This window comes from Colius striatus, chromosome Z (assembly GCF_028858725.1).
Source record: "Colius striatus isolate bColStr4 chromosome Z, bColStr4.1.hap1, whole genome shotgun sequence".
Taxonomy (NCBI): domain Eukaryota; kingdom Metazoa; phylum Chordata; class Aves; order Coliiformes; family Coliidae; genus Colius; species Colius striatus.
Window position 1 is genome coordinate 63,402,411 of NC_084790.1, and position 27,656 is coordinate 63,430,066.

Consider the following 27,656-nt stretch of genomic DNA (forward strand, 5'->3'; position numbering starts at 1 on the left):
TGATCATCTGATGCTCAACTACTGGTTATTTTGTACGGGTAAAAACACACAGCTGTACAAGCAAGTCAAAATACCTCAAAGTTGTTCATATAGATAATATGACTTGCGTCCTACCTATCATACTTCACAGTGATTTTTGATTCCAACTGTCTCCTCCTGTTTCCTCTCTCTAAAAGCTCCTTCTTCTGTTGCCTGAGCCCGTTGTCTCTGTGTTCCAGATCTCTCTGTCCCTCAAACAACGTAGCCAAACACATATCCAGAGACTTTAACTTGTTATTGATGTCCTGAAATAGAAGAATACAGACCAGTAGCATTCTTAGTATGAACACATCACGCTAACATACCCAAGTAGGCAGGATAAAGTGGGTTGTAGTTCACATCATATACAGTGTAGAAAAAAATTCCTACCTGTTGTTGGTTTTCCAACAGTCTTCTTTCATCTGTATTCACTGAACTAGTGAGAAACTGAGCTGCCCTCAAGCTTGTGTTAGTAGAGACAGTTAGGTGTGTATACGCAGATACTTTAACAATGTATTTTTCTTCTGCTGTGTATATTTGCCTGAGTTTGGTTTCTTTTATGACCTAAAAACCACACAAAAATATTAATCTGACAAAACTGTTACTTAAGGCAATGCTTTTAAGAACAAGGAATAAAATAGCTAATATCCACAGTAAAGAATGTTGGCTTACACAAGACTGACTTGTTAACGACCCTTTGCAAAGATATGATGCCATGTTTAACGTATCATATTTGTAATTCAGACTGGCCAGCTAAGAACTGTTAAGTTGCTGTCAAAGACAGCACATTACTATAACAAATTCTTCTGGTTCTTCTTATTCTGATATTACAGAGAAACCTTGGAAAAAACACGAATATTTGTACTGCATCATGAACAAGGATTGTACTTGATGTAGATACATAACATACAAATGTAGCCTGTGTACCAGAAAAAAACAAGAGTACTTAAGAAATTAGCAGATCAAATCATAAGGCAAGTTGTAACGCATGAACCTTCGTGAAGCAAATGTATCTATAGGTAAAAAAATAAAAAGGAATAAGGATACTAGAGTTATTTTTAACTTACTCAAGTCAAAAAGAATATTATAATTAACCAAATACTTACCATAACACAAACTTACCGTAACTTCAAAAGGATATAAACTGTCCAGTTAACCAGGAATAGCAAAAAGCCTCCATAGGACAATGTAAATTTGAATAAAGACTTTTTTTCAGGTTGTATACATAGCACCAGCAACATTCTGCTGATCCTGGACACTGAAAACTGTTTACTTTGCTTTACAGCTCAGAATGTGGATGGCAGCATTTCCATCCCAGTCCTTTTTCCACCTGCTCAACTCTGAGACAGGTCTCCTTTTAAATTAAAGCTTTCTCTGGCATGGGGGAAACAAAACGTTGCAAACAGTGCATTTCTTAACTAAAAATAATAAAACCAAAGAAAAGCACAGCTGAACTGAGAAAGTGCCACATGCAGCACATACAGCAAGTGTCTCATCTTGGCCTCTAGACCAGTGATTTTTCACTTGCTGACCACAAAGTTCTGGAAAGGGTAGATCTAACGAGTAATTCTGACTGTTTTAAAAAATGTAACTTAAAGACCTATTATATAGGCAATTCGCTTCATCAGGTGATAAATACAAAGTGGTGGAAATGGAGTTTAAAGGCGAAAATGCTTTGAAAAAAGCACAAAAACACAAGCTTTTCATCTAGGACTCCCTCCACTGTTACCTTCTTGTTCAAGTTTCAGAAATACAAGTCAATAGGAAGGAGCAAGAGTTATGCCAGTAAAACAGGGATTGTTAATTTATATGCAGTGCTTGCTCCCAGAGTTTCTCAAAAAAAGAAACTCTTATTGTTCCTAGAGTAGTCTTTTGAAGTCAAAGAAGAGTTCATTTTCTGATAGACAACAGATGTCCAGCATAGACAGAGAAGCAAATAAGGAATGAAGTTATAAGCTGTTGTAAAAATCATGGAGGCCAGGCAAGGTCTCTGAGCACTGGAGAAAGGCCAATGTCACTCCAGTCTTCAAAACGGAAGGAAGAATGACCCAGGAAACTACAGTCCGGTCAGCCTCACCTCCATCCCTGGAAAACTGATGGAACAACTCATCCTGAATGTCATCACTAAACATATGAAGGATAAGAGGGTTCTCAGGGGTAGTCAACATGGATTCACCAAGGGGAAATCCTGTTTGACCAACCTGATAGCCTTCTATGAGTGCACAAACAGCTGGCTAGATGAAGGGAGAGTAGCAGATGTAACCTATGTTGATTCAGCAAGGTATTTGACCCTGTCAGCCATAACATCCTCATCAGAAAGCTCAGACAGTGCGGCTTGGATGAGTGGACAGTGAGGTGGATCGAGAGCTGGCTGAATGACAGAGCCCAGAGGGTGGTGATCAATGGCACAGAATCGAGTTGGAGGCCAGTGGAGTTCCACAGGGATAGGTTCTGGGGCCAGTCTTGTTCCATATCTTCATCAATGACCTGGATGAGGGGACAGAGTGTACCCTCAACAAGTTCCCTGATGACACCAAACTAGGAGGGCTGGCTGATTCCCCAGAAGGCTGTGCTGCCATTCAGCGGGATCTCAACTGGCTTGAGAGTTGGGCAGAGAGGAACCTCATGAGATTCAACAGGGAGAAGTGCAGAGTCCTGCATCTGGAGAGGAACAACCCCATGCACCAGTACAGGCTGGGAACTGACCTGCTGGAGAGCAGCTCTGCAGAGAGAGACCTGGGACTCCTGACTGATAATAAACTAACCATGGGCCAGCAACGTGCCCTCATGGCCAAGAAGGCCAATGGCATCCTGGGATGCATCAAGAAGAGTGTGGCCAGAAGGTCAAGGGAGGTTCTTCTCCCTCTCTACTCTGCCCTGGTGAGGCCTCATCTGGAGTCCTGTGTCCAGTAGTTCTGGGCTCCTCAGCTCAAGAGGGACAGAGAACTTCTGGAAAGAGTCCAGTGCAGGGCCAACAAGATGATCAGAGGACTGGAACATCTTTCACCGAGGAAAGGCTGTGGGAACTGGGGCTGTTTAGTCTGGAGCAGACTGAGGGGTTATCTTATTAACATTTACAAATATCTGAAGGGTGGGTGTCAGGAGGTTGGGACATGCCTTTTTTCTGTAGTAGCTAGCAACAGGACAAGGGGTAATGGGATGATGCTGGAACACAAAAACCTCCACTTAAATATAAGAAAAAAACTACTTCACCGTAAGGGTGACGGAGCAGTGGCACAGGCTGCTCAGAGGGGTTGTGGAGTGTCCTTCCTTGGAGGTCTTCAAGACCTGCCTGGATATGTTCCTATGCAACCTGATCTAGGTGACCCTGCTTTGGCATGAGAGTTGGACTAGATGACCTCTAAAGGTCCTTTCCAACCCCTACCATTCTATGATTCTATATGTGTTACCCATTACAATCCAGTAATCATGAGCTTGCAAGTACATGTGAAAGACCAAAGTAGATAGATTACGTCTAGTGGGAAGCTCTTAGCCTACTTCAAAGAATCCACAAGGTTTCTACCCTTTTTATCACATCAATTTTGACTGAAACACACAACTGTATTTGTCGGATACAGAACATCTTAATGTATTAAAAAGAAAAAAAAGCAGCTTCCAATTGTTGCTTTAATCACAATATATCAGGATTGTTGTGTACTACTAGTTGTTTGATTCTGATTTTGCACAGAATCTCGGGAACTTAAAATAGAAGTTGCCATAATAAAATAACTTCATATAACTGCCTTGGTACAGTGTGCAGGTGAAATATTTAATTAAGTTTCTGTGAAGTACTGCATTAGATTGACTATAATTGTTAAAATGTCTTGCCACATGGTTTTTGTATAAAGAAATTTTCTCACTTCTAAAGGCCAAATAAATGCTAAAGTAGCTTTTTGCTCTCTCCACATCAACTTGCCAAAGAATTTCTAAAATAAAACTCTAAACCACAGGTGTGTTTGTGCTATTTAGGACACCTCACCTTTTCAATCATGTCTCTGGTCTTCCCTGTTCCCACCGGGACATCATGAACACGGTATTGGAAGCAAAGATAACTCATCACAGGATGAGGAGCATCAAACAACTCTCGTAAATAGGAGAAAAATCCATACTGGCTGAAGAGGAGAAAGAAAACATGCATCAAATAAAATTTGGCAGGTAAGCAAGCTGAAGTTACCAAAGAGGCAGAAAGAAGTCCTGTTAACCCAGTACTGAACTGATGAAAATTTGATTTGCACAGAAAATTCTACTATGTAGCAACAACTCCTAAATACCATATTCAAAATCACTCCCCACTACTATAATCTAATACTTACTCTAATTCATTAATAGGTCTGGAAGGTAGTTTTTCAGCACATGACTCGGCAGGTGCACACACAGCATTCACTCTTAGTTTCTGATGATCACGCATCTAAATACAGAATACAGAGATTATTTAGTTAAAAAAAGCAGGAAAATTCACTATAGGAAAATTGAGTATTTATTCTTGATTCAAAGAATTGGAATTCTGTGACAATCTCTGGAACAACTCACAAAAATCCACTCTGGCTCAGACGCAACTGAGCTCTCTAAAAGCCAAGCTCAGTTAATGGCTCTCTGTGAAAATACCATGCATTAGCAAAAACAAAAGCAACCAAATAAATCCAGAAGCAGGTGCTCAATCTAAATAGCCAAGCTAGATGTAATAAGGAAGCCTGCTTTTTCAGGTTATAAGGACATTTTGCACAGGCAATGGCAGACCACTAGCTACAGAGGCTCTGAAAATTCTGATCCTAACAAGATGGAGAAGACTGAGGATACAAATTAAAGATTAGTTTAGCTGATTTAAGCAGCCTTGCACTGTTTTTCACAACCAAGGAGGCAAGACGAGCCCTCAGAACCTCAGATATCACTTCTACTGTCCACACACATAAAAATGACTACCCTCTGTGAAAGGCAGATACAAACTGCATGACAGTGTGTGTCACTAATCACACTATTCTGTGGTCAGTAGTAGGGAAAAATAGTAACAGTTAATGTCCTGTCTTGTATCCTTTTTCTCCTGCATCATCTGTCTGGCTCGCAAAGGCAACAATTTCCTCATTGCACCAGTGAACAGCAGTATTAGGAAAATAGAGGCCTGATTTGCTGCTTGGGCCACTGTCCTCTTGCAAAAGATATTCTCCGACCTTTTTAGTCTGAGGAATTGGAAAAGCTTGGTACTACATTTGTAGTTGCCTGCTCTCATCATTTTGTTGTACACAATATTTTCTGCTTGTCAAGATAAAGTTATTTCTAAAAATAAAAAAAAATCTTAATATTCCTGCATCTCTCCAGTTGTCTGTGCCCTTAAAAAAAAAAATCTTACTCCAGAAGAAAACTTTAATCCAGAAGTAAAACTTTGATTTACTAACTACTGTGTTGATCTTGCCAATCAAAACATAACAAATGCAGAACTCTTACACCAGTATTTAATGAATTTTTAAATTGGTGCCTACTTGCCTCCACCAGAAACGTTTCCATATCTTCTTGACTCTCAAAAACAAATGCCCTCATGTCACTGCTTGAAATATGACTTTCAACATATTTAGCATGTCTGTTGTCTTTCATATTGATCTGATAAAGAAAGGCAATAAGAAAGCGAAGTGAATTAATACAACTGGAATCAACATCCCTCCCTGCCCAATGTTTTAAGCAGTCAGATGATATCCAAGCCTACATTTAATGGAAACAGACAATTTTTAAATTACTTTAAAGACAGTTGCTCACATCATTGTGTTTACTTTCAGTCATCCATACCCTTTCTCAGCATTCCTGAAGCTATCAGTCTCCACCATACTGCCTGCCCACTATGCTGCTCCACCCTACTCATACAGTTGCAGCCACCACCATCTTAGGTCTAGTGGCTCTGCTCCAGTAGTACTAAAAGTATCTCACTATTTAGAAACAACTAAGCAGCTAAGGAATCAAAAACAGAAAATGCCACACTCCACACATTATTCAAATCCAATAATTCTCAAAGTCTTGCTAGGAATAAATGAACTAATTAACTAGTTAATGCGATATGCAAGTAAATTTTCTTACTTCAAGCATCATGGGTTCACAGACTCTTTTTTTAAACTTGTCTCTGTTGTTTCTTAGCCACATAAGTGCAGAGTGTGTGTCTCGGAATCTCCTTTTAAGATTCTCTTCTTTCATATTCATTATATTATTAAGTTGTCCAAGACGATCAATTATTCCTGTAATTTAAGGCAGTTTCTTAAATAGAGTCCGTAGCAAGTACACATTGTAACTATACAGTCGTTAGATTTTAAGATTTTTCTCTTCTCACATAAGAACTACTAAACTTTAATATCTAAAATAAAATTACTTACCCAAAGGGTAATGAAATGAGGTAGTGCTCTGAAAACACAGGAGTTTAGTTCTAAAAATATCTCTCTTAAAAACTCATTCTACCTTTGTATTTAAAACTAAAAACACCACAAGGGTAAAGAAGCAGTGTGAATAGCAACATGAAACCTCTCAGTGTTATTTCATGCTTGCAGAAAACAAAATGTGTGACAACAGAGTGTGTGTGAAAGCATTTACCACTCAGGAGAAAGAGAGATCAAATAAATACCTTCTCTGCTGCTCAAAATTAAAAAAAAGTGTCTCCTTCCCTAGGTCACTTGACCTCTCTACATATCACCTATTTCTCAGATTCTATGACAGGATAAGTGTGAGAAAGACAGGTATGTGCAAATGTATTATGCTCACTGAAGAATACACACAACACCCTCTGCTCACCATGGTCTATGTTTTAAATTTTGTCTCTTAGAAAAAACTAGTTGTAAATCCTAGTCTAGTGTAAAGGAATTTACTATAATTAAGGTTGGCTCATGTTCATCTAGAAAGGACAAAAGCAGCATCAGTAGCTAATATACTATCAAAGCTATAATTTTAAACACTGTCTTCAAAGCAAACTGCTTTTCACTTCAGGTTTGGTTTTCTTGGTATCTTGCCAACAGTACACACTTTCATTTAATAACAGAAAAAAAATTAAACTAGTAAAACAGTCTCCTTACCCACAGATTAGAGGAAATGCATTTTTGGGAAGATAGTTTTAAGGTCATATGCTACTTCTGAATCTTTTTTTTTTTTTTCCTATCTTGAAAGCGGTTTCTGTTACTTTTAATAAAACTGTTAATAGACAAGAGGACTATACATGTAAGATACAACTACAAGGCTTGAGGTACATCTCAAGCATTTTATAGAATCATAGAATCCATAAGGTTGGAATAAACCTGAGTCCAACTACTAACCTCAAAATGCCAATCCCATCACGAAACTAAATGTATCCTTGAGCACCTCATCTATGTGTCTTTTAAATATCTCTACGGATAGTGACTCCACCACCTCCCTGGGCAGCCCATCCCAATGCTTAATAACCTTCTGAGTTAAAAAGTTCTTCCTAGTCTCCAATCTAAACCTCCCCTGCTGCAACCTGAGCCGATTTCCTTGTCTCCTATCGTTCATTACTAGAGAGATCAATCCCCACCTCACTCCAATTCCCTTTCAGGAAGTTGTAGAGAATGATCATATCTCCTCTCAGCCTCCTCTAGGACAAACATCCCCTGGACCCTCGGCTGCTCCTCATAAGACCTGTGCTCCAGCTTTATTGCCTGTCTCTGGACATGCTCCAGCACCACCATGTCCTTCTTTGTAGTAAGAGGCCCAGAACTGGACACAGTATTTGAGGTGTGGCCTCACAAGTGATGAGTACTGGGGGATAATCACTTCCTTGGTCCTGCTGGTCACACTATTTCCGATACAGACCAGGACACCATTGGCCTTCTTGGCCACCTAGGCACACTGCTGGCTCGTGTCCAGCTGGCTGCCAGTCACCAACACCAGGTCTCTTCCCTCTGGGCAGCTTTCCAGCCACTCTGCCCTAAATCTGCTGTTTGTTATGGGCCAAGTGCTGGGTCCTGCACCTCATAAGGGTTGAATCTCATATAAGTAGCCTCAGCCCATTGATCCAACCTGTCCAGGTCCCTCTGAAGAGCCTTCCTGCCCTCAAGCAGGTCTACATGCTCGCTCAGCTTGGTGGTGTCAGCAAACTCACAGAGGGTGCACTCCATCCCCTCATCCAGATCATTGATAAAGATGTTAAATAGAACAGGAAGATGTTAAACAGAACACAGTATGACAAGTAGATTCTGTAGAGTCATTAAAAGAAAAAAAAAAAAAAGAAAGAAAAAATAATCAACAAAAAAATCCCCAAATAACTTACTTTTCTTTTCCCTCTCTAGGTTCATTTTCTCTGCTGTTAGATCACTGATATCACTATCAATATTTGCCCTATCTTCTTGTAATTTTTTCAGCTCATTATTAATAGCATCACTTTGTGGCTGAAGATTCTCAGAGACTGTTACTGTACTGAGCTCTTTCTTCCAGTCCTCTATCATCTTTTGAGTGCTGTGTATTTTCCTTTGTCTGTCCATTTCTTCATCTTTTTTCATTCTCAAAGCTTGATGAATTTCTTCAATCTAAGAATTTTGAGTATTTACAACATTAAAGGAGTTTAGTATACAAAACCCATGACAAATAACCAAAATATCTGTGCAACCAGTATTAAATTATGATATAAGCATGCACTAAAATCATATGGATTTGTTATAGTTCCAACAGCTCTATGACAGTTGAAGAACTGACATGATTTTGTTAAGATTTAGGAACATTTAAGCAAAAATACAATCAGGCCTTTAAGTTCCTTCATTTTTATAAAACCATACGCCTAAAGCTTAAGATCTTAAGATTGCATGAAACCCAGAGCACAAACAAAATGTGTAACATTGACTGTCACCCTTATGCATTTAATTAATACATTTTTTGACTGAGTGCTTGGATAAAGTTCTGTAACTGTTTCACAACATATCTTTGTGTTTTCTTTCCAAGAAATGATGGATGTATACACTTAATAGAAGCAATAACTCTCGCACAGAATATATTTGAGGACATGTTTAATGCTGAGTGCATTCCTGTACTGCAGAGGCAGTAGCTTTACAAGGAAAGTCTGTAATACATAGTATATATAGACACATTGTCTCTTCTGAAGTTCGTTGCACCAAGATAACTGATTTTACGTAGTTTACACCTGTCCCTTAGTAATATCTATTTGACATAGGTATTTTAAAGAATCATTGTCTACTGGAGGGAGTGAAGTGCGTAAATACACTCTCTTCAGAGAAATTTTCCTCTCCGCTAACAGAAGGGCAGACAAAAAAAACTCTCTTGTATTTTGTGTTAACTGCAGAACTGAAGAAGCAGCATTCCACCTCAATGCAACATATGCTATAGCTAGTACTGTATTAATACATTACCAAAGAAACATCGAAAAAGTTGCCAATATCCAGACTCTTACTTGTTTATCTTTCATCTCCAAAGCATCTTGCTTCTGTTTACATTTTTGAGAAAAGTCTTTGATTTCAGCAGCCTGCATACAGTAAGTTATTTAAATTAGACAGTCACAAATTCAGTTATATGTGTAAAAAGCAGTCACATCTTAAAGGACATTCTGTATATGCACAGCTACACATTTATTCCAGGTTTTATTACTGACAAAGTCATACTCACCAGTTTCTTATTATTTCTACCTGTAATATGTATATTTTCAGCATTTTGTGAAGGACTGAATAATGATATATAAACTGTTCACAATCATTATGCTATAGATGTAAAAATTCAGGCACGACAGGTAGAGGAAGTCTGCTAACCTCATTTGAAATGAAAAGAGCTCCATCCTCAATTTAAGTAAAAATGTTATAATTTAATCCTCACACTTATAAAACGTTCTTGTCTCTAGGCAGAGGACAGCCAAATCAGAACTTGTCAAAGTCATCCTACTTCTGAAGTGCACTGTGCTAAAGCTATATCCTACACAGTTGAGCTTGACAACTTGTTGGCTCTTGTGAAGGCACCTATGTCTCTATTCTTGCTCTGTACTTCTTGGCTTCTACAGTGTTGTAGCACAATATAGGCTGAAAGGGAGTTCTGGGCATCAGCCAGTCCAATCCCTGTTCAAATCAGGTCTTACTAGGTCAAGTTGCCCAGGCACTTGTACAGTTGAGTCCTAGTCACAGCTAAGTATAATATGCTTTCTCTACAAACTTAATGCCTTCTTCACTTAAACCCTAAGGCTGAAAACAGTGACAACAGAATACTGGGAACATTGCAGAAGGAGGTAAAGACTGTGAAGAAATTCCAGTGCAGATGTGGAAACAAACACAGTACTCTTGCCAGAAGAAATATTTTCCTACAAATCAAGTCACTGAAAATGCTAAGATGCATCAAGAATAGGAAAAAAAAAACTATGCAGAATCTTTTCCCTCCCATAATCTGAAAGATGCACAAAAATTTAATACCACAACTCCATAGCTGTTGGCATGAAGGCAACATAGAACAATGCATCTTAATCTTTCTATTGACTGCTACATAGTATTGATTCTGCATTGCTATCTCCAAAGACCTCAGGCAGTCACACTGAAGAAAAGGCTCTCTCCCAGGAAACTAATGCAAAATCATAGAATGGTAGGGTTGGAAGGGACCTTTAGAGATCATCTAGTCCAATCCCACTGCAGAAGCAGGTTCACCTAGATCAGGTCGCATAGGAACATGTCCAGGAGGGAAGGCTCTCAAAATCAGGACATCGGTAAGGAAATGGAAGTAAAATTTTCAATTATCATTATATATTCCATTATTATACATTTATATGTTCCTGCCTTACAGAACAGACTAATAACTGCAATTGTCTTTATGGTTTTCATGATACAATCAAAACACACAGCTTTATATTGTCAAATATTGCTTTAAAAATGGCATTGCATAGTACATCGTGTTCAAATGCTTTAAAGAGCCTAAAGCGTAAATTATTCCAGGCATCTGTCACAATTTTATCAACCTTTTCCTACAAAATGGAGCCAATTTCTTTCCTTTTTTTTTTTGCAGAGTCTACATGTTACACACCTAAAGCACAAAATTTCACTAGGAATTCTTAGTTTAACCAAAAATGTAAGAGAGTTGTAACAGTCAATATAAATAGTTAAGCAGTGTCTTGATATGTTATTTTTACTCCAATTTAGCTCCGCCTCTACTTTCAGTCCAGCTCCCTCCAGGCAGAATCTGTAACACCATGACTGGCTTTTTGCCAACAAACTGCAGACAACATACAACACAGCAGTAGTTTATCTCTGCTCTCACATATATACCCTCAAACCAAGAGCCAGATCTCAAGAAGCAGTCAGCATTACTGTTATTTCATAATGGACACAAGCCTGGATCAAAGGGCAGGAAGTCAGTTACGTTCCCTACAGGTCTGTGTGTCCAAAACAGAGGGGATGTAAAGTGCTAAACTGCTTTCCCTTAACGCCAAATTCACAAAAATGGCTTGAAAAAAAATCAATCCACACTTTGGGGTAAAAAACAGAAGTAAAATGTTTTTTGTAATAAAATCATTCATTAATCAACTGCTATCTTACAGCATAATTATCTGTGAAATACTCACCAAATGCTTGCACCTACAAAGGTAAAATTTTAAGTTACAATAAATTCAAGCAGTGTCTATGGAAACATCTAAAACTAACAACGAAGTAGCAAGGTAAGCAATTTTAAGGTATAGTACTTAAAAGCCTTAAGGTTCTTCTATAAAGTTCTGCCTTAGGTCAAAACTATCTCCTGACAGTGCATGCAGAACTGATTTGCCTTTAGAAGAATCTCATTTTCACAGGCCAGCTGAAAAGCTCTGTGGGAGGGAAATGGATTTCAGTACTCAAAAAAAAAGTTACTCTCATGAAAGCTCGAAAAGTAGTAATATATCTTGACACCTTGTTAACTTGCCCAGTGTCATACAAATTGTATTTGCCATAACCAGGTACGTAATACTTACTCCCTCAAGACTTTTCAATGATTTTGGACACTATGATGGCTTCTTCTAGATGCAATATTAATTATGCAAATTAGACTTGGATATAATAATCTAATATCAGAATGAAACTCATGGAAATGTCTTCTTATGATATTACAAAGAACATAGTATCAGCTATACATTACAATCAAAAAATGGTAAATAATCAATGGAAAGAAGTGTTAGAATATCTCGGTACATCTTCTGTAAGTTATTTATTTCAAATATAGCATCTTTCCTTCTTCCCATCTTTTTGGCTTCTGCAATCTAAAACTCTATATAAGAAAATGAAACTATTTCATTCTCAGGGCCAAATTAAACACACACTTAACTTTGTGAATGTTTAGCGTGGGAAAGCCTTATGCCACAAGTGTCAATTGGGCAGAAAATTACGTCAACGCAAGAATATTAGTCAATCATCTAGTACACTTTTTTACCAGTTCTGTAGCAAACAGCCCATGATAAGCACGCTCCCTGCAAGTTAAAACTAAAACACTCACTTTTTGTCCTATGTTTCTTATACAGAGTGTAACTCATATCAACAGGGAATAGCTTTTATATGAATATAGGTCAATAATTCTAAGAATTGTGGAAGCAATAGTTCATTTGAATTCTTTCCTGTTGGAGAAAATGTGTTAGTACAACAGCAACTAAAACGAAAGATCAAAATAAAACTCAGTAGTGTGATACCGAGTCATGAAAACAAAACTTAACACTTCACAAGCATAAGGGCCCGTACTACTTTATCAAAATTAATTTCGAGCTTCCAGCTGTTAACATCCTTTTAATAAGTAAGTGTAAGGAAGTGAGGTTAACCTTTAACAGTGAGTGTAAGGAAGTACACTCACTCTTAAAGAACAAAACCCGACAAAACAAACCAACCAACACGTCCATACCCTTAAAAAGCCCACTTCAATAAAACCAGAACACTTAAAAACATTTAGATATTTTGACTCACAGCATAGTAAACTCTTTCATTACTGTTGTGCACAAAATTTAAAAGACATATTTTGCAAAGGGCTTTCTTAATAACTGTAATGATTTGCTTTGCTAAGTCGTATTGTCTGGTAAGGTTTACATCACAACTAAACCATAAGTGGTGTGAACAACAGTCTGTGGGTTTTGCTTGTCTGGTCTTTTTGTTTTTGGTTTCTGTGTGGTTTCTTATCATTTTCTGGGGGGAGGGTGTGTGTCTCTTTTTTTTAAAGAAACCACATGGACAGTGGTTTCACAGTGCACTGTCACTGAAATTTCAGACCCCGATTCTACAAGACTTTATGACAGCAGTCCTCTATAGGTGTCACACGTGGCTCTACAAGTCCTTTGATGTGATCAGTTACCTTCACATAGAACTCACTGAAGCAAACATTCTGATATTATCATTTAACTTTTATTAAAAATTTGTGCAGCCTATACATACAATGACTTCTGTAGCCTGAATAGTACATGATAGTTAAAATCCTGCAGAAAATTATAGTACTTTCCTATTTGTCATGCAGAAGTAGTAATTTTCCATATCTCCAGAGAGAGCAGCTATTAAAAAACCTCTAAGCTGTAAGGCATAGGTAGGTTTACCATTAAATTCCCTTATGCATAAAAGTATTCCTAACTGATGGAGAATTCCCGTCTAATAAAAAAAATTATACCCTACTTACGGAATTATGTTAAATACTAGAGAAAGACTTTTAGGCCAGAAAAGTTGTAATTTATCTTAAATTAACCATCCAAACTGGCTACATTTTAACAAGATAAACAAAACATCCACAAATCCAAACTATAGATGAAATAGGCAAATAATTCAATGTGTCTAACTTACAGAAACTGTAAGATTTTATCCCTCAAGATTTTGAAAGGTTGTCTGAAAAGAACGGTAAAATTTGCATGCTCTTACAAATGCCAAGAGAGTGGACTTCAGAGTTGCTCCTGAAGGCTTACTAAGAAAAGTATTCCTTGAGTTTCACTGCTTTTAATGGAACAAAGACATAGAGAAGGCAGCAAGAATCAAAGGCATGAGTACTTCAGAAAAATTTCTGAAGCATAACACTGTGGCACACTATAAAGGAAGAAGATACCACTTTACACTTCTCAAAGCTGAACACAGAACATACGAAACATTACTTATTTTAACTGAGAACTTAAAATATCTACCTTATCTCTGATTTTCCTTTCCAGACTCTCAAAATGTTCTTCACTTTCTTGGATTTTCTTTGTCACTGGGGACTGCATTTCTTTCAGATTCTTCAGTTTTTCCTTGGCCTGATCTCTACTTTGTTTAACTTCCTCATGCTGCTGACGAATGTTTTCATATTCCTTGGAGGAGTTAAAAGTAAAATAATTAAAAACTTTTGTCTTCCATTCCAGTATTTTACACTGCTCTAACATTTTATATAACTGTACATGAGTTTTAGGAGAAAAATATCATTTGGAAGCCAGTATCAGAGCAATGACTTAAGTAACCCTCCTGGTACTAGTAACTATGACTAGAAGATGAAGGGGTCATTCAGCCCCCACTGAACAAGCACAGACATTTAATGATTCTTAAATAATAAGCACTTTAAGTAGCAGACAAAGCGGTCATTTCTTCTGCAATTACCTTGCCTCTAAGTCCATCTGGGATTGGTGTGGAAAAAGTAATTCTTTAGCCCTTTCTGTCCATAGTTTGAGCACTACTTAGGCAGAAGTCCTCAAGCTAACGAGTAAAAAACCACAGAAAACTTCAGGAGAAAGAAAAGGAAGGAGCTGGACAGATCATCAGAGCCAGTAACAGATATAACCCTGAAGTAAACCAAGGAAAGAGACAGAGAAGAACAGAACTTTGGAAAACAAATCTCCACCATACACCACAAGTACCAGAGAAGTCATTATCTACGGAGTTTAACTGGAGATGCACTCCGGAGAAGCAGAAGGCAAGCAGTGTAGTGACCAAGAACCTCCACTTCAAGAAGGTGGGAACTCAGTTTAGGCTGAAGGCATCACTACCATTGGTTTTTTTGTATGTTATAATCTTAGGGGGGGAAAAAAGGCAGTAACTCCCTGTCTCAAAACAAACAAATCCCATTAAAAGGTTCATGAAAAAAAAAATATAATCAAAGGACCAAAGGGAGGAGGTGCAGATACACGTATGCAGGGGTGCAGGGGAAAGGAAAGCTGTTAGATTTGTCAGACAATAAAGAAAGTTCTCAGTTTAGAGTACATGCCTGGATTATTCCAAGCTCTGAAGCCTTAAAAAAAAAAATCATCTGCGACAGCTAACTTTGCTTCACCTACTACCACTTTTTCCTCGTTATTTGTTTAATTACCCAGCCTGTAAACACAAATAATTAATCACAAATAAATCCATGTGGGCTATTAAATTCGTTTCTTCGTAGTATCTTTTTCATAAAGCCAGAAAGTATTTGAAGAAAGATGCTGTAATTCTATTATGTGGAGTACAATGAGTAGCCACAATTACAAACTTAGAGGTAAAGCAATTATATTTCCACTTAGCTGATAGAATAAGCTTAAAATTTAGCTCTGCTCTAAGTAAGGAATCATATTTTGAAGTTAAAGCAAATGTACACACATAAAATTACACCTCATTTCTTCACATACAAAGTACAGAGCAAGTTTCTCAAGAAATTGTCACATGCTTTTTATACAACAAACCCCTTTAACACTTTAAGAAAACCTGACTCCCACTAGACCTCTGTATTTTGTTAACTTTAAGCAAATAACCTTGCTACTTGCAACAATGCACTTAGCTAAAGATCTGCAGAACTTCCAAAGGATTGCACACTTCCCAAAAGACATTTGTGTCTAAACTGTATAAAAGAGCTTTTCTCCATTGTGAATGGAAGAGGAGGAAAAGAAGAATCGACACAGCTTGGTCATAACACATTTTCAGAATAATGTGTTTTCAGGACATGTACAGCAGGAGGAACAGCACCTCCTGCTGCTATACTACCTCCAAACAATATACCCTATGGTATATCATACTACCTTAAGCTTAAACTTGGAGGGATAAGAAACCTCTTTTCTTTAAGACCATGCAAAAGAAGCACTGCCTATGTCAAAAAAAACCCTGTAGCTCCTTGAATATCATCACTGATTGTAAATGGCACAATTATTTGACAGAAGTCCCATTAAGGTACACTCACAAACATAAAATGTCCCTTAAATCTTTGAGTCCAAATCTTTAACAACATTTTATGGAATTTGAAGCAGATGACTAAGAGCCTATTAGAAAGCAGCTAGCACTGACTAGAAAAAACAGCTGACTCGAAAAGTGTTCCTCAGGTGAATAGCAGTGTAGTCTTCAGAATAAAAAATCAGTTCTACTGTGGTGAAATAGTAAAACAAGTTCAGTGCTAGACATCCTCTCTTCTACCATGATCAAGAGATAATCCAGTGCCATACCTCAGCTGGCCTGTTTTCAGGATCCCAGTCTTCTCCATTTTGTAACATGCTACAGTATTTATAAATCTGCTTCCTGGCTGATTCAGTGGCTCATCTAGTTTTCCTATTTTGTTACAGAAGCAATTCTAAACAGTGTTAAGTCTACAAGTAGAAACTTACCTTTCAAGGAGGATGAGGGAGGGGGAAGATTCACAGAAGGAAGAATAAACTCCTGTGCTACTCTCAACTTTGGTGAATTCAATTTTAAGATATCAAAACCATTTATTCTTATGTAATCATCTAGGTCAGATGACAAAGAAACATGCTCTTGTACAAGAACGTATTTCTTACTTTAGAGAAAGCTTGATATTTTGCAATATAAGAGTACTAAAGAGATGTATTAGAACAATTTTACAAATCACAAAACACCAACAATCTTGTACACTTAAGATTACAATGGATTGTGAAATTGCATTGGAGTCTGTAGGTCAAATATCTTCTACCTAGTAAATTATGTATGATTTGATTTCAATAGTAGATTATCTACAGGCAAGTGACTTCTGGTAAAACATCTGGTACGTATAACTGATTCTGTACTACAAATCATAACTTCACTTGAGTGTTAAAGAACACTTGTTTCTAGGGATTCAGTGTCCAATTACATTTATCACAATTGACTGCACAGTATTTAATATACTTAGCAACACAAACTGTCTACAAGTCAGTAATGAAAGAGTATGGTGTGTAAATTTGTGTAAGACTTGCAAAACTAACAGTAATTTTCTCAGACTTCTGCAAAGCAATTTAACTGACAGCAGATAAGATTTTTAACTTAGTTTTCCCCTGTCAGTTTCCAACCAGCCTTCAGAGTTCTGTACCGGCAAATGTCTTACCATAGAGAACAATCAGTATCAGTCTACACTAACTGTGCAACACCGTACAAAAGTGGATCCTGAGCAGGATTCTCTTGCACCCATCTAGGGAAACTTCTGTGCTCAAGTAAGCCCCTGTGTTGCCTGTACGCCAACACATGTAGCCTGGGGAATAAACAGGAGGAGCAGGAAAAGTGAGTGTGGTGCAAGGCCATGATTTCATTGCTGTTATGCAGACACAGTGGGACAGCTCACATCAGCCATGAATGGCTAGACATTGTTTAGGAAAGACAGGCAAAAGACAGTTGCTCCCTATGAGAGAGCAATTAGAGTGCACTGAGCTCAGGCTGAGTGTGGATGAGGGGAAGGATAAGTATTATAGGTGAGAATCAAAAGGCAGGGTAGCGTAGGTGATACTGTTGTGGAAGTTTACTAAACGCCATCTGATCAGGAAAAGGAAGTAGATGAGGCCTTCTACAAATAACTGAGAGATGCCTCATGGTCACATTGATATTTGATGGCAAGGCCACTCAGTCAAGCACACACAGCCCAGGAGGTTCCTCCAGAATGCTGAATACAACTTCCTGTCACATGTGGTTGAGGAACCAACAAGGGTTGTGCTGCTGGACCTTGTGCTAACAAATAAATGTCTGGTCAGGGATGTGAAGGTTGGAAGCAACCTCGGCTGCAGTGACCATGAGATGGTGGTGTTCAAGATCCTGCATGGATCCAAGCCAGGCTGGACTTCAGGTGAGCTGACTTTGGCCTCTTCAAAGACCTGCTTGGAGAGATCTCATGGGATAGGATTCCAGATGGCAGGAGTGCTCAAGAAAGCTGTTTGACCTTCAAGCACCACTTCTTTTAAGCCCAAGATTAGTGTGTCCCCGCAAGTAGAAAATCAGGAAAAGGAGGCAAGAGACCTGAATGGATGAACAAGGAGATACTGAAGTGACTCAAGAAGAAAGAAGTCTATGGAAGGTGGAAAAGTGGTATGGTTGCTTGGGAAGAGGAATGTTGCCAGAGCATGTAGGCAAGAAACTACAGAGGTTAAAGCCCTTTTGGAATGAAAATTGGCAAGGGAAGTAAAGGAAAGCAAGGAGGGCTTCTTAAAGTACATCAGTAGCAAAAGGAAGATTAGGGAGAACGTGATCCTGCTGTTGAATAAGGAGGGTGCCCTGGCAACAAAGATGCAGAGAAGTCAGAGCTACTGAACACCTTCTTTGCTTCAATCTTTACAGGCAAGGCCAGTTATTGGGAAGCACAGACCTTGGAGGATAGTGAGATAGTCTGGAGAATTGAGTATCTTCCCTTGGTGGATATAAATGGGGTTACAGACCTGTTAGGCAAACTGGACACCCACAGATCCATGGGTCCTGATGGGATGCTAAGGGAGTGTATTGCTCTCCGTGATTTTTGAACAACCACGGAGCACAGGCGAGGTGACTGATGATTAGAAGGCCAATGTCATTCCAGTCTTCAAAAAGGGTGAGAAAGAGGACCCAGGAAAATACAGGCCAGTCACCCTCATCTCCATCCCTGGAAAAGTGATAGAACAGCTCATCCTGAATATCATCTCTAAGCATGTGAAGAGAAAGACAGATGGTTATCAGGGGGAGTCAACATGGACTTACCAAGGGGAAATCCTGCTTGACCAACCTGAGAGCCTTCTATGAGTGCATAACTGGCTGTGTATATGAGGAGACAGCAGTGCGTGTCACCAGTCTTGACTTTAGCAAGGCTTGTGACACAGTCTCCTATTAAATCCTCATAGGAAAGCTCAGGTAGTGTGGGCTGGATGAGTGGACAGTGAGGTGGATCGAGACCTGGCTGAATGACAGAGCGCAGACGGTGGTGATCAATGACATAGAATCAAGCTGGAGGGCTGTGGCCAGTGGAGTTCCACTGGGACTGGTTCTGGGGCCAGTCTTGTTCAACATCTTCATCAACCACCTGGATGAGGGGACAGAGTGTACCCTCAGCAAGTTCCCTGATGACACCAAACTGGGAGTACTGGCTGATTCCCCAGAAGGCTGTGCGGCCATTCAGCCGGATCTTGACCGGCTTGAGAGTTGGGCAGAGAGGAACTTCATGAGGTTCAACAAGGACAAGTGCAGATACCTGCATCTTTGCAGGAACAACCCCATGCACCAATACACGCTGGGGGTTGACCTGCTGGAGAGCAGCTCTGCAGAGAGAGATCTAGGAGTGCTAGTCGATAATAAACTAAGCATGAGCCAGTAATGTTCCCTCGTGGCCAAGAAGGCCAATGTTATTCTGGGATGCATCAAGAAGAATGTGGCCAAGGGAGGTTCTTGTCCCCCTCTAGTCTGCCCTGGTGAGGCTTCATTTGGAGTCCTGTGTCCAGTTCTGGGTTCCCCAGCTCAAGAGGGACAGAGAACTTCTGGAGAAATTCCAGCACACAGCCACCAAGATGATCAGGGGACTCGAGCATCTTTCTCATGAATAAAGGCTGCAGGATCCGGGGCTTTCACCCCAGAGGAGACCTAGGGAGGATCTTATTAACACTTGCAAGTATTTAAAAAGTGTATGTCAAGGGGATGGGGCAGCACTTTTTTCTGTTGCCTCAAGTGACAAGACTATGGGTAAGGGACGTAATCTGTAACACCTGTTCCACTTAAACACAAGCGAAAACTTCCTTACTGCAAGGGCAAAGGAGTCCTGGCACAGGAAGCCCAGGCAGGGTGTGGAGTCTCCTCTTGTAACTTTCAAAACCCACCTGCACATGTTCCTGTGCAACCTGTTCACGGTGAACCTGCTGTAGGAGGGGGGTTGGGTCCCTTCCAACCTCCACCATTCTGTGATTCTGTGAAAAGCTACATATTTCCCAATAAAATAACTGTCTTGTTAACTAAACCAGATTAATGCATGTGTAGTGGAGTCCAGTGCTAACAGCACAGAGCATACAGTCCATTTCCCTAGCACCTACCACTATAATCTATTTCAGTTGCTGCTCCCTATATTCCTTTGTGCTGTTAGCACAGAAGTTTGAAGGCAGTGAAGGTATCTGCCCTGAATCCAGTTGCTATTCAAGATACAAGAGACAAAAAGTTCTTTGTATACCCACGGGAGGCTTTGTTACCTGCAAAATATCTTATAAAAGTTTTCTGCAGCCTCCACAAAAAGAAGCCACAGCTGGAACTGACTGAACTCTTAATTGAGCCATCTGTGTCTGCATGGAGTAAAAGGAGCAGCACTCTTGGCCCATGTTGGTGACCTTCCTAAGTGCGCAGTTAACTACTGAAGTTACTTCTTAAGCAACTTCTTCAGTCCAGCTACTAAGCAAACAAACCTCTGATCAAAGTTTGTACCAAGCAACTGTAGTGATGTTCAAGTTACTCCAGTCAGATTTTTTTAAAAGAAACTTTTGGCATATTTCTAATGTTGCAGTACTAGGATAAAAGGGTTAGGTAAGAAACACACTGAAAAGAAAATAAAAACTTACCACCCAAGGTCTTTTCCTCTCAAGCATCTCAATTAAGTCTAGATGGTGCTTACGCTCATGATATCTCTCAACATCTTGTTTGTATCGTTCAACCCTCTGTTTCATTTTCTCCAAAGAATTAGTTTTGTCTCTGCACAAGTTCTGTAAAAAAACACATTTTCATGTTTTATGGTATCTACTTTGTGAAAACACTTTTCAGAAATAGTCTATACATCATCTGTACATTAAAGCACAAACCTAACACTAGAAAGGATGTTTTAGTATAGCAGTAATTACAAGAGAACAATACAACTAGGAACAGTTGTCCAGCTTCTTCAAGGATGTTTATCATGTACTTTCTGTGGAAACAAAGAAATCTTGTTCTGAAGATTTTTTTTCTCAGAAAGTTACTTCCTTGAGTTACAGCTCAAGCCTCCATTTTTCTAGGTGTTTCTGAACCACCATAACTAGTTTTGATAAACACAAGTACCAAAAATGCTTGTGAAAGATCTTGTAGAGACTTGTAATAGAAACATTAAGGTTGCTATGTGAATGTAGCACATACGATTTGAAATGCACTTGCACACAAAAGCACAAAAAGAAACAGTGAAACAAAGGATTAAAAGAATGGCCTGCATGGATAATGACATTGGAACACTCTTCTCAAGACACCATTCACAGCAGTAACAGCAAGGAACACATTTCTGCAAAGGTTGCTAAGTCTGCATTCTGGTAAGATTACAGTACAAGTAACTACCAGGGAAAGATCCTAAAACCAGAAAAACAAGACTGCAGCTTACTGCATACACTCTCCCTTTTCTTCTTTGTCAGGAAAAAATGGTACCAGGCAACAATGTTGTCCATAATTTATGGAAGCTGAGGCAAGATTAAAGCAAAGGACCACCAGGTAACAGCTGATGACTTCTAAGAGACAAAAAAGATCTGTCCAGAAAAGTTCCTGCCAGTCAAGAATCCCATAGAAGTGATGGAAGAGAACTTGACAACAGGGTTCTCTTGTCCTGTGTCCAAACAACGTGACTTTGTGCTTACCAGCGTGTGCATGTCAGAGTGAATGAACGGTGAGAGAAGATAAGCATAGTTTTGTAAAATCAACTTACCACAGACCTTGCAAATAAATACCACCTTCTAATTCTGTAAGATCTCTTGTTAATTGTTATAATGCTACTTTCCCTAAAGTCACTTGCTTTCTGCCTCTATAATGTGTGTGTTTACCTCCAGTTCTCTTTCCTTTTCTCTGAAGTTTTTCAGTTCACAGTGAAATTGGTACATTTCTGGAGGACCAATGGATTTTTCTGTGGCTTCAAGCAATTCAGTCTTAGTCAGCTTTGCAAATTCTCCAACTTTGTCCTATAAAAAAAATCCCCCCCCAAACAATTACAAAAATACATATTAGTTAGAACAGTGCAATACAATAATACTCCCATTTAAATACTGCATCTTCTCATCAACAGACATACATTTCTATGCCAAATAGCTAGGGCATAGCTAAGCGTAGGTTGACCATCTCAGAGTAGCAACTAAACCCTCCTAAACATTTGTAAGATTGCATACATAGCTTTCTTGGAAATGTTCTGGAATGACTTAATTTTAAACATGAGCTGCTCTGGGTTGTTTGGCAGCTTTTGAAGGTTGCTGTGGACAACCATTGTTCTGAACAATACAGTTTAGTACAGACAACTAAAGGTTTTATTCTACTGTATTCTTCCACATTCATCGGTTCTCAAGGTGCTGTGGCAACATCTTCTCAGTATAAATGCTATAATTAACTTAAAGTTCAAGAAATGTATAACATTAAGGCTGGCAGCCAAAGGTATCAATGGAAGCATTGCTGCTGTCCAAGGCAGCGAACAGCCCAAAATGAAGACTGAAGCGAAATGTGTGGTTTCCATTGCTACAGCAGCAGAAAGCAAATAAACCATCACTTTCAATACAGCGATATTGATTAAACTGACATTTATGTGTTAAAGAAAAAAACCTGTTTAAAAAGACCAAAGTTACGTTGGCAGAGTAGGCAAGAAATTCTACTCAAAACAAATACTATGAATATGTAAATGAAAAAAACCCCACTTCTTGAACCAAACAAACCCACTGTTGGCCAGGCTCTGATAAGGTTTCCTTTTACTACTATCCCTGATGATCCACATGAACTGGGAAGGTTTTAGGAAGGAACTCAGAGAGTACTAGATCTCAAGACCTTACAAAAATTTCCCTATAGATTTGTTGTTTAAGAAGAACCCTACATGAACACAGATAAGATACTACTGTTAGTGCTGCTACTCAAATATGAACATGGGGAACATCAGCAGCTTTCCTTTCAGTATCACTGATGGTACAAACTCATGCAATTAGTGAGCCTTAAAGGTCACCGAGTTCCTTTCTTTCACCTTCATATCAGTGTGGCTACTTCATCCTTTTCATTCTTTGTACTGTCCCACTAAATCACTTAAGTGCTACAAAAGCTAGAAAGCTACAAAACCTCAAAACACAGCCCTCTGTCTGCACCCAAGGTCTTTCAAAATTCATTCATACCTGAGGAAGAAACTGGCACAAATTGTCCACTTGGATGTTTAAGGCTGAAATTTGTTCTTCTACTGTCTTCAGGGTTGTTGGCTTTCTGTTGATAAACCATGCTGATGTGTTGTTCACCACATGAATCTCACGTGTGATAGTGATATTGTCAGGTATCTTAAACCTGATTAATAAAAAGAAATGTTAACACTTTTGAGAATACACAAAGATGCCAAGTGTCAAAGTATGTCACAGTTGTACTACTTTCTGGTATCTATATATTTAATATAAATTAACTGGACAGTAGCAGCAGATTCATATTTTATGTTTCAGAAAATGTTCAGTATTTCAGTGATAAATTAGTCTCATTTGGAAAACACTGAGAATATCTGGAAATCTTAACTCAGAGTAAGGCATTTACATAAAAAATTACATATTAATTCTGAATGTATTAAGAATTTAGAAGTAGTTACAGATGTGAACAGTTTATATAAAAGTGTATTTTTTATATGACATTTATTAAGTTTTAAAATTGGTATGCAGGAGGTGTACACTAATGCTACACCTTTAAAGTAAAAAAATTAAGTGTACAGAACTACATAAAACAGTTGCATATAAACATGCCATTTGGGATTAAAAATAGTATCATTCAGTATAAAAAATACTGATTGGTTTTCATTTTCTTATTTTAGAAAACAGCAAAGATGCATCGGTTGCATCAGTTTACCACCTAATTCTCTAGCTCAACATTTATCTTAATAAATTTAGCCTTGTTTAAGATGAGATCGTCACAAACCCTTGAAATTTTGGTCATCAATTTGATTTAGAATTGTCTAGTGCCTCTTCAGTCAGTGGGCTGGATTTTTAAAAAGACCTCTTCCAAAGTATCTTTACTCCTTAATACACTTTTCTTTTTCATATAATCTGATCACTGTGGCCACTTGCAACACAAACTCAGGCTCTGAATCAGCTCATTAGCTCTAGGTTCTATTTAGCTCAGGCAAATACATCAGTTTAAGGCTTACAAAAACCATCTGTGCTATTGCAGCTTCATGTTAAGATCTCCACAAAAAAAAGCACTCATTTATGAAATCTGTTAGGATAGCCGCTTCAACTGTCAAAAAAACTCCAAAACTTACAGGTAATATTGCCCTGTACAATTACTAATGGAATTTTACAGTCCAAATGATTTGAGTTGCTCTTTTCCAAACAAAGATTACGTTAGCCAGATTTAGTCACATCTCTCTCTGTTTCAGAGAGACCTTGACTGGCTTCAGAGTCAGGCAGAGAGGAACCTCATGAGGTTGAATAAGGTTGGGAAGGACCTGCTGGAGAGCAGCTCTGCTGAGAGAGACCTGGCTGATAATAAATTAAACATGAGCCAGCAATGTGCCCTCGTGGCCAAGATCAATGGCATTCTGGGATGCATCAAGAACAGTGTGGCCAGCAGGTCGAGGAAGGTTCTGCCCTGGTGAGGCCTCATCTGGAGTCCTGTGTCCAGCTCTGGGCTCCTCAGCTCAAGAGGGACAGGAAAAACTGGAGAGATTCCAGCGCAGGGCCATCAATATGATCAGGGCACTGGAACATCTTTCTCATGAGGAAAGTCTGTGGGATCTGGGGCTGTTTAGCGTGGAGAAGACTTAGGGGGGATCTCCTTAATACTTACAAGTATTTAAAAGGTGTATGCCAAGAGGATAGGGCAGTACTTTTTTCTGTTGTCTCCAGCGACAGGACAAGGCATAATGAAAAAAAGCTGGAACACAACAAGTTCCACTTAAACATAAGGAAGAACTATTTTACTGTGAGGGAGCCCTGGCACAGGCTGCCCAGGGAGGGTGTGGAGTCTCCTTCTCCTGTGTGACTTGATTTAGGTGGACCTGCTTTGGCAGGGGGGGTGGACTAGATGATCTCTAAAGGTCCCTTCTAACTCCTACCATTCTGTGATTTCAGTATGTGGTATTTTTATTAAGAACACGGAGAACCCCTCATACCAGAAGTGACAGTGTAAGAAAGTGAAGGCAGACAACTTGAGTTTAAAATTTAGACATCTTTTTCTTTAAAAATAATTTCGAACTACTGTGTCATGATGTATTTGGACCATCTAAACCTAAATATATCATATAATTCTTTATATATTCTTAGTACATCAAGACAAGACAAAACATTTCAGAAAGCAAAATCACAGCCAGCCATCAATGATTATTTCCTTTGTGGTGATTATTTAACATTAAAATTCTGAAGTCTGGTTAAAAAAAAAAGAAAACAATAGTAAATCGCCAGCTTAAAGACAGACCTCTGTACATCAGATTTTTTGTTTTCACAACTTTGTAAACAACTGTATGGGGAAAAAAAATCTAATTCAAATGCATGAGGACATATAATTTTACTACTTACAGTTCAATTTCTATTACACCTTTCAAGCATCCCTGCTTTACAAAGAGACCAACCTACAAAATGAATTATAGAAGTTATTACTGCGAAAGTAACTGTATAATAAAGTGTAATCTTTTACGAAAATAAGTATTTGTATAGTAAAATTGCTGTAATGGGATACTTTATCGAAAACTTTCAGTTAAAAATTAAAATTTATTTTGGCTGCGTAGTAACTAAAAATAAAGGAAAACACTAATATCTTCCACATCAACTATGTGGAACTTCCTCCACAGGTTAACAATTTCTGATCAATTTCAGCCTCCAAAGTTGAATAAATTATAATCAGCAGATCCACAAAGAGGAAGAAGTCTGGGAACAAAAGCAATACAAATGAAAGATATTTGCTCAGGACTGAACTGCAATCAATGAATATGTACAATCATTTAGATACCGAGATTCAGTGCTCCAAAGATCTACTGAAACATACTCCATGCAAACAGAATATCCAAGAAAGTGAAAGCAAAACTCAAAAACCTGACCATGCAAATATCTTGCTATTATGTCAATGCATGATCTCTTCAAAGCAAAAGATTACCAGCAGAACAACCCAAAGCGATCCAGCTTCCATTTAAAGAAAAAATCAGTGCCTCCATGTTTTTAGATAAATTCTAGGTACACTTAAATTTCAGTAAATTTTAGGCAAATTATGGGATGAAGCTGAACACAAAAAAGTTCCATTGAAACATAAGAAAAAACTATTTTACTCTGAGGATGAGGGAACCCTGGCACAGGTTGCCCAGAGAGGTTGTAGAGTCTCCTTCCTTGGAGATCTTCAAGACCCACCTGGACACGTTCCTTTGTGACCTGATCTAGGTGAACCTGCTTTGGCAGGGAGGTTGTACTAGATGATCTCTAAAGGTCCCTTCCAACCCCTACCATTCTATGATTCTATGAAATTCACAGACATATGAAGGATATGCTATTTCTACAGGTTCTGTACATTTGGACAGTAAATTAGACTTCTTTAATTTTTTTTTTCTCCCTCCTTTAGTTGTTATTTCTGATCAAATGTTATTTATACTTTAGGTGGTATCTTCCTGCTCCACTGTAGAGGCCTTACACATCTTAAAATATAACCTCTAGTACACTCAGATTCCAGAACAACTCAGATTTTTCCATGTCATAATTCAGCCAATTCAACAAGTACTGAAGTGAGACAAAACTTCTTTGGTAAAAGCCTTTGTCTCTGGATGAGGTTGTCCTACAACCTGGAGACCTTACTCTTTATAAAAATAAAGCAAATTAAGGAAGGTTGTCTCCTTCCTCCTCTTCCTCCACTGGACAGGACTCTTAATGAAGCTTTGATTAAAGATGAAAATTACAAAAGTTAATAGCTACCTTATCAGCTCGTCCTATGAAGGAAGGTTTTCCAGCTAGCCCCAGGCAAATGGCACAAACAATGCTTGACTTTCCTGTTCCATTAGCACCTATAATCATGTTCAGATTGGGTCCTGGACGTACTTCACAGGTGTCATATGTTCTGGAAAGCACAATAATCTTTTGAACAACATAAACACTATGTCACCTTAAAAAAAATTATCAGCCTAAAATGACTTTATGACTTAATTAAATATGACAGATAATTTATGAAACCTAGAAATAATGCTCACATACTTTTTTATAAAAAAATCTTAAGAGTTAAAACTAACACTACAATAAAACACTGTGGGACACACTCCTACTAGCCAGAGTACTTAGGAAAACTTTCTTGAAAAAAGTTATTATACGGAATGAATTAATGCTGCACAGTGACAATTTCTATCGACTTTAATAGGACATTGTATTATTTCACATTTATTTTTAAAAAAACGACAGTAAGAAAATTGAGTGAACTCAGTCAAGTCCATTACATTTTATTCCAGTTGTCTCCTCCACCACAGTAACAGAGATTTCATTGGTCTAACCACTGTACTTAGGTCTTAAGCTCTGCAAGAAGTCTGTGGAACTCTGTATTGGCACATTGTGCAGTAGCTGTCTTGAGTTACAAGAACCTAAAATATTAGCCTGTAATCAGTAACTTAAAAAACCCAAAATGCTGTATCATTCATCATATGCATCCAGCATGCCTATT

At 38.5% G+C, this 27,656-nt stretch overlaps 1 protein-coding gene across 2 annotated transcripts in view; it reads right to left on the minus strand.

The window, feature by feature from the left end:
* SMC5 (structural maintenance of chromosomes 5) overlaps positions 1–27,656 on the minus strand; it is a 56,815-nt gene that overhangs the window by 28,235 nt on the left and 924 nt on the right. For both annotated transcript variants that reach the window (XM_062017805.1, XM_062017806.1), the window contains exons 2-15: positions 26,924–27,065; positions 25,547–25,599; positions 23,174–23,336; positions 21,857–21,991; positions 20,645–20,785; positions 14,084–14,245; positions 9,398–9,469; positions 8,267–8,522; positions 6,079–6,233; positions 5,497–5,610; positions 4,332–4,426; positions 3,998–4,130; positions 409–582; positions 115–284 (exon numbers count right to left, since the gene is read on the minus strand). In XM_062017805.1, coding sequence (XP_061873789.1) covers positions 115–284; positions 409–582; positions 3,998–4,130; positions 4,332–4,426; positions 5,497–5,610; positions 6,079–6,233; positions 8,267–8,522; positions 9,398–9,469; positions 14,084–14,245; positions 20,645–20,785; positions 21,857–21,991; positions 23,174–23,336; positions 25,547–25,599; positions 26,924–27,065 — 1,965 coding nt within the window. The remainder of the gene's footprint in view (positions 1–114; positions 285–408; positions 583–3,997; positions 4,131–4,331; positions 4,427–5,496; positions 5,611–6,078; positions 6,234–8,266; positions 8,523–9,397; positions 9,470–14,083; positions 14,246–20,644; positions 20,786–21,856; positions 21,992–23,173; positions 23,337–25,546; positions 25,600–26,923; positions 27,066–27,656) is intronic.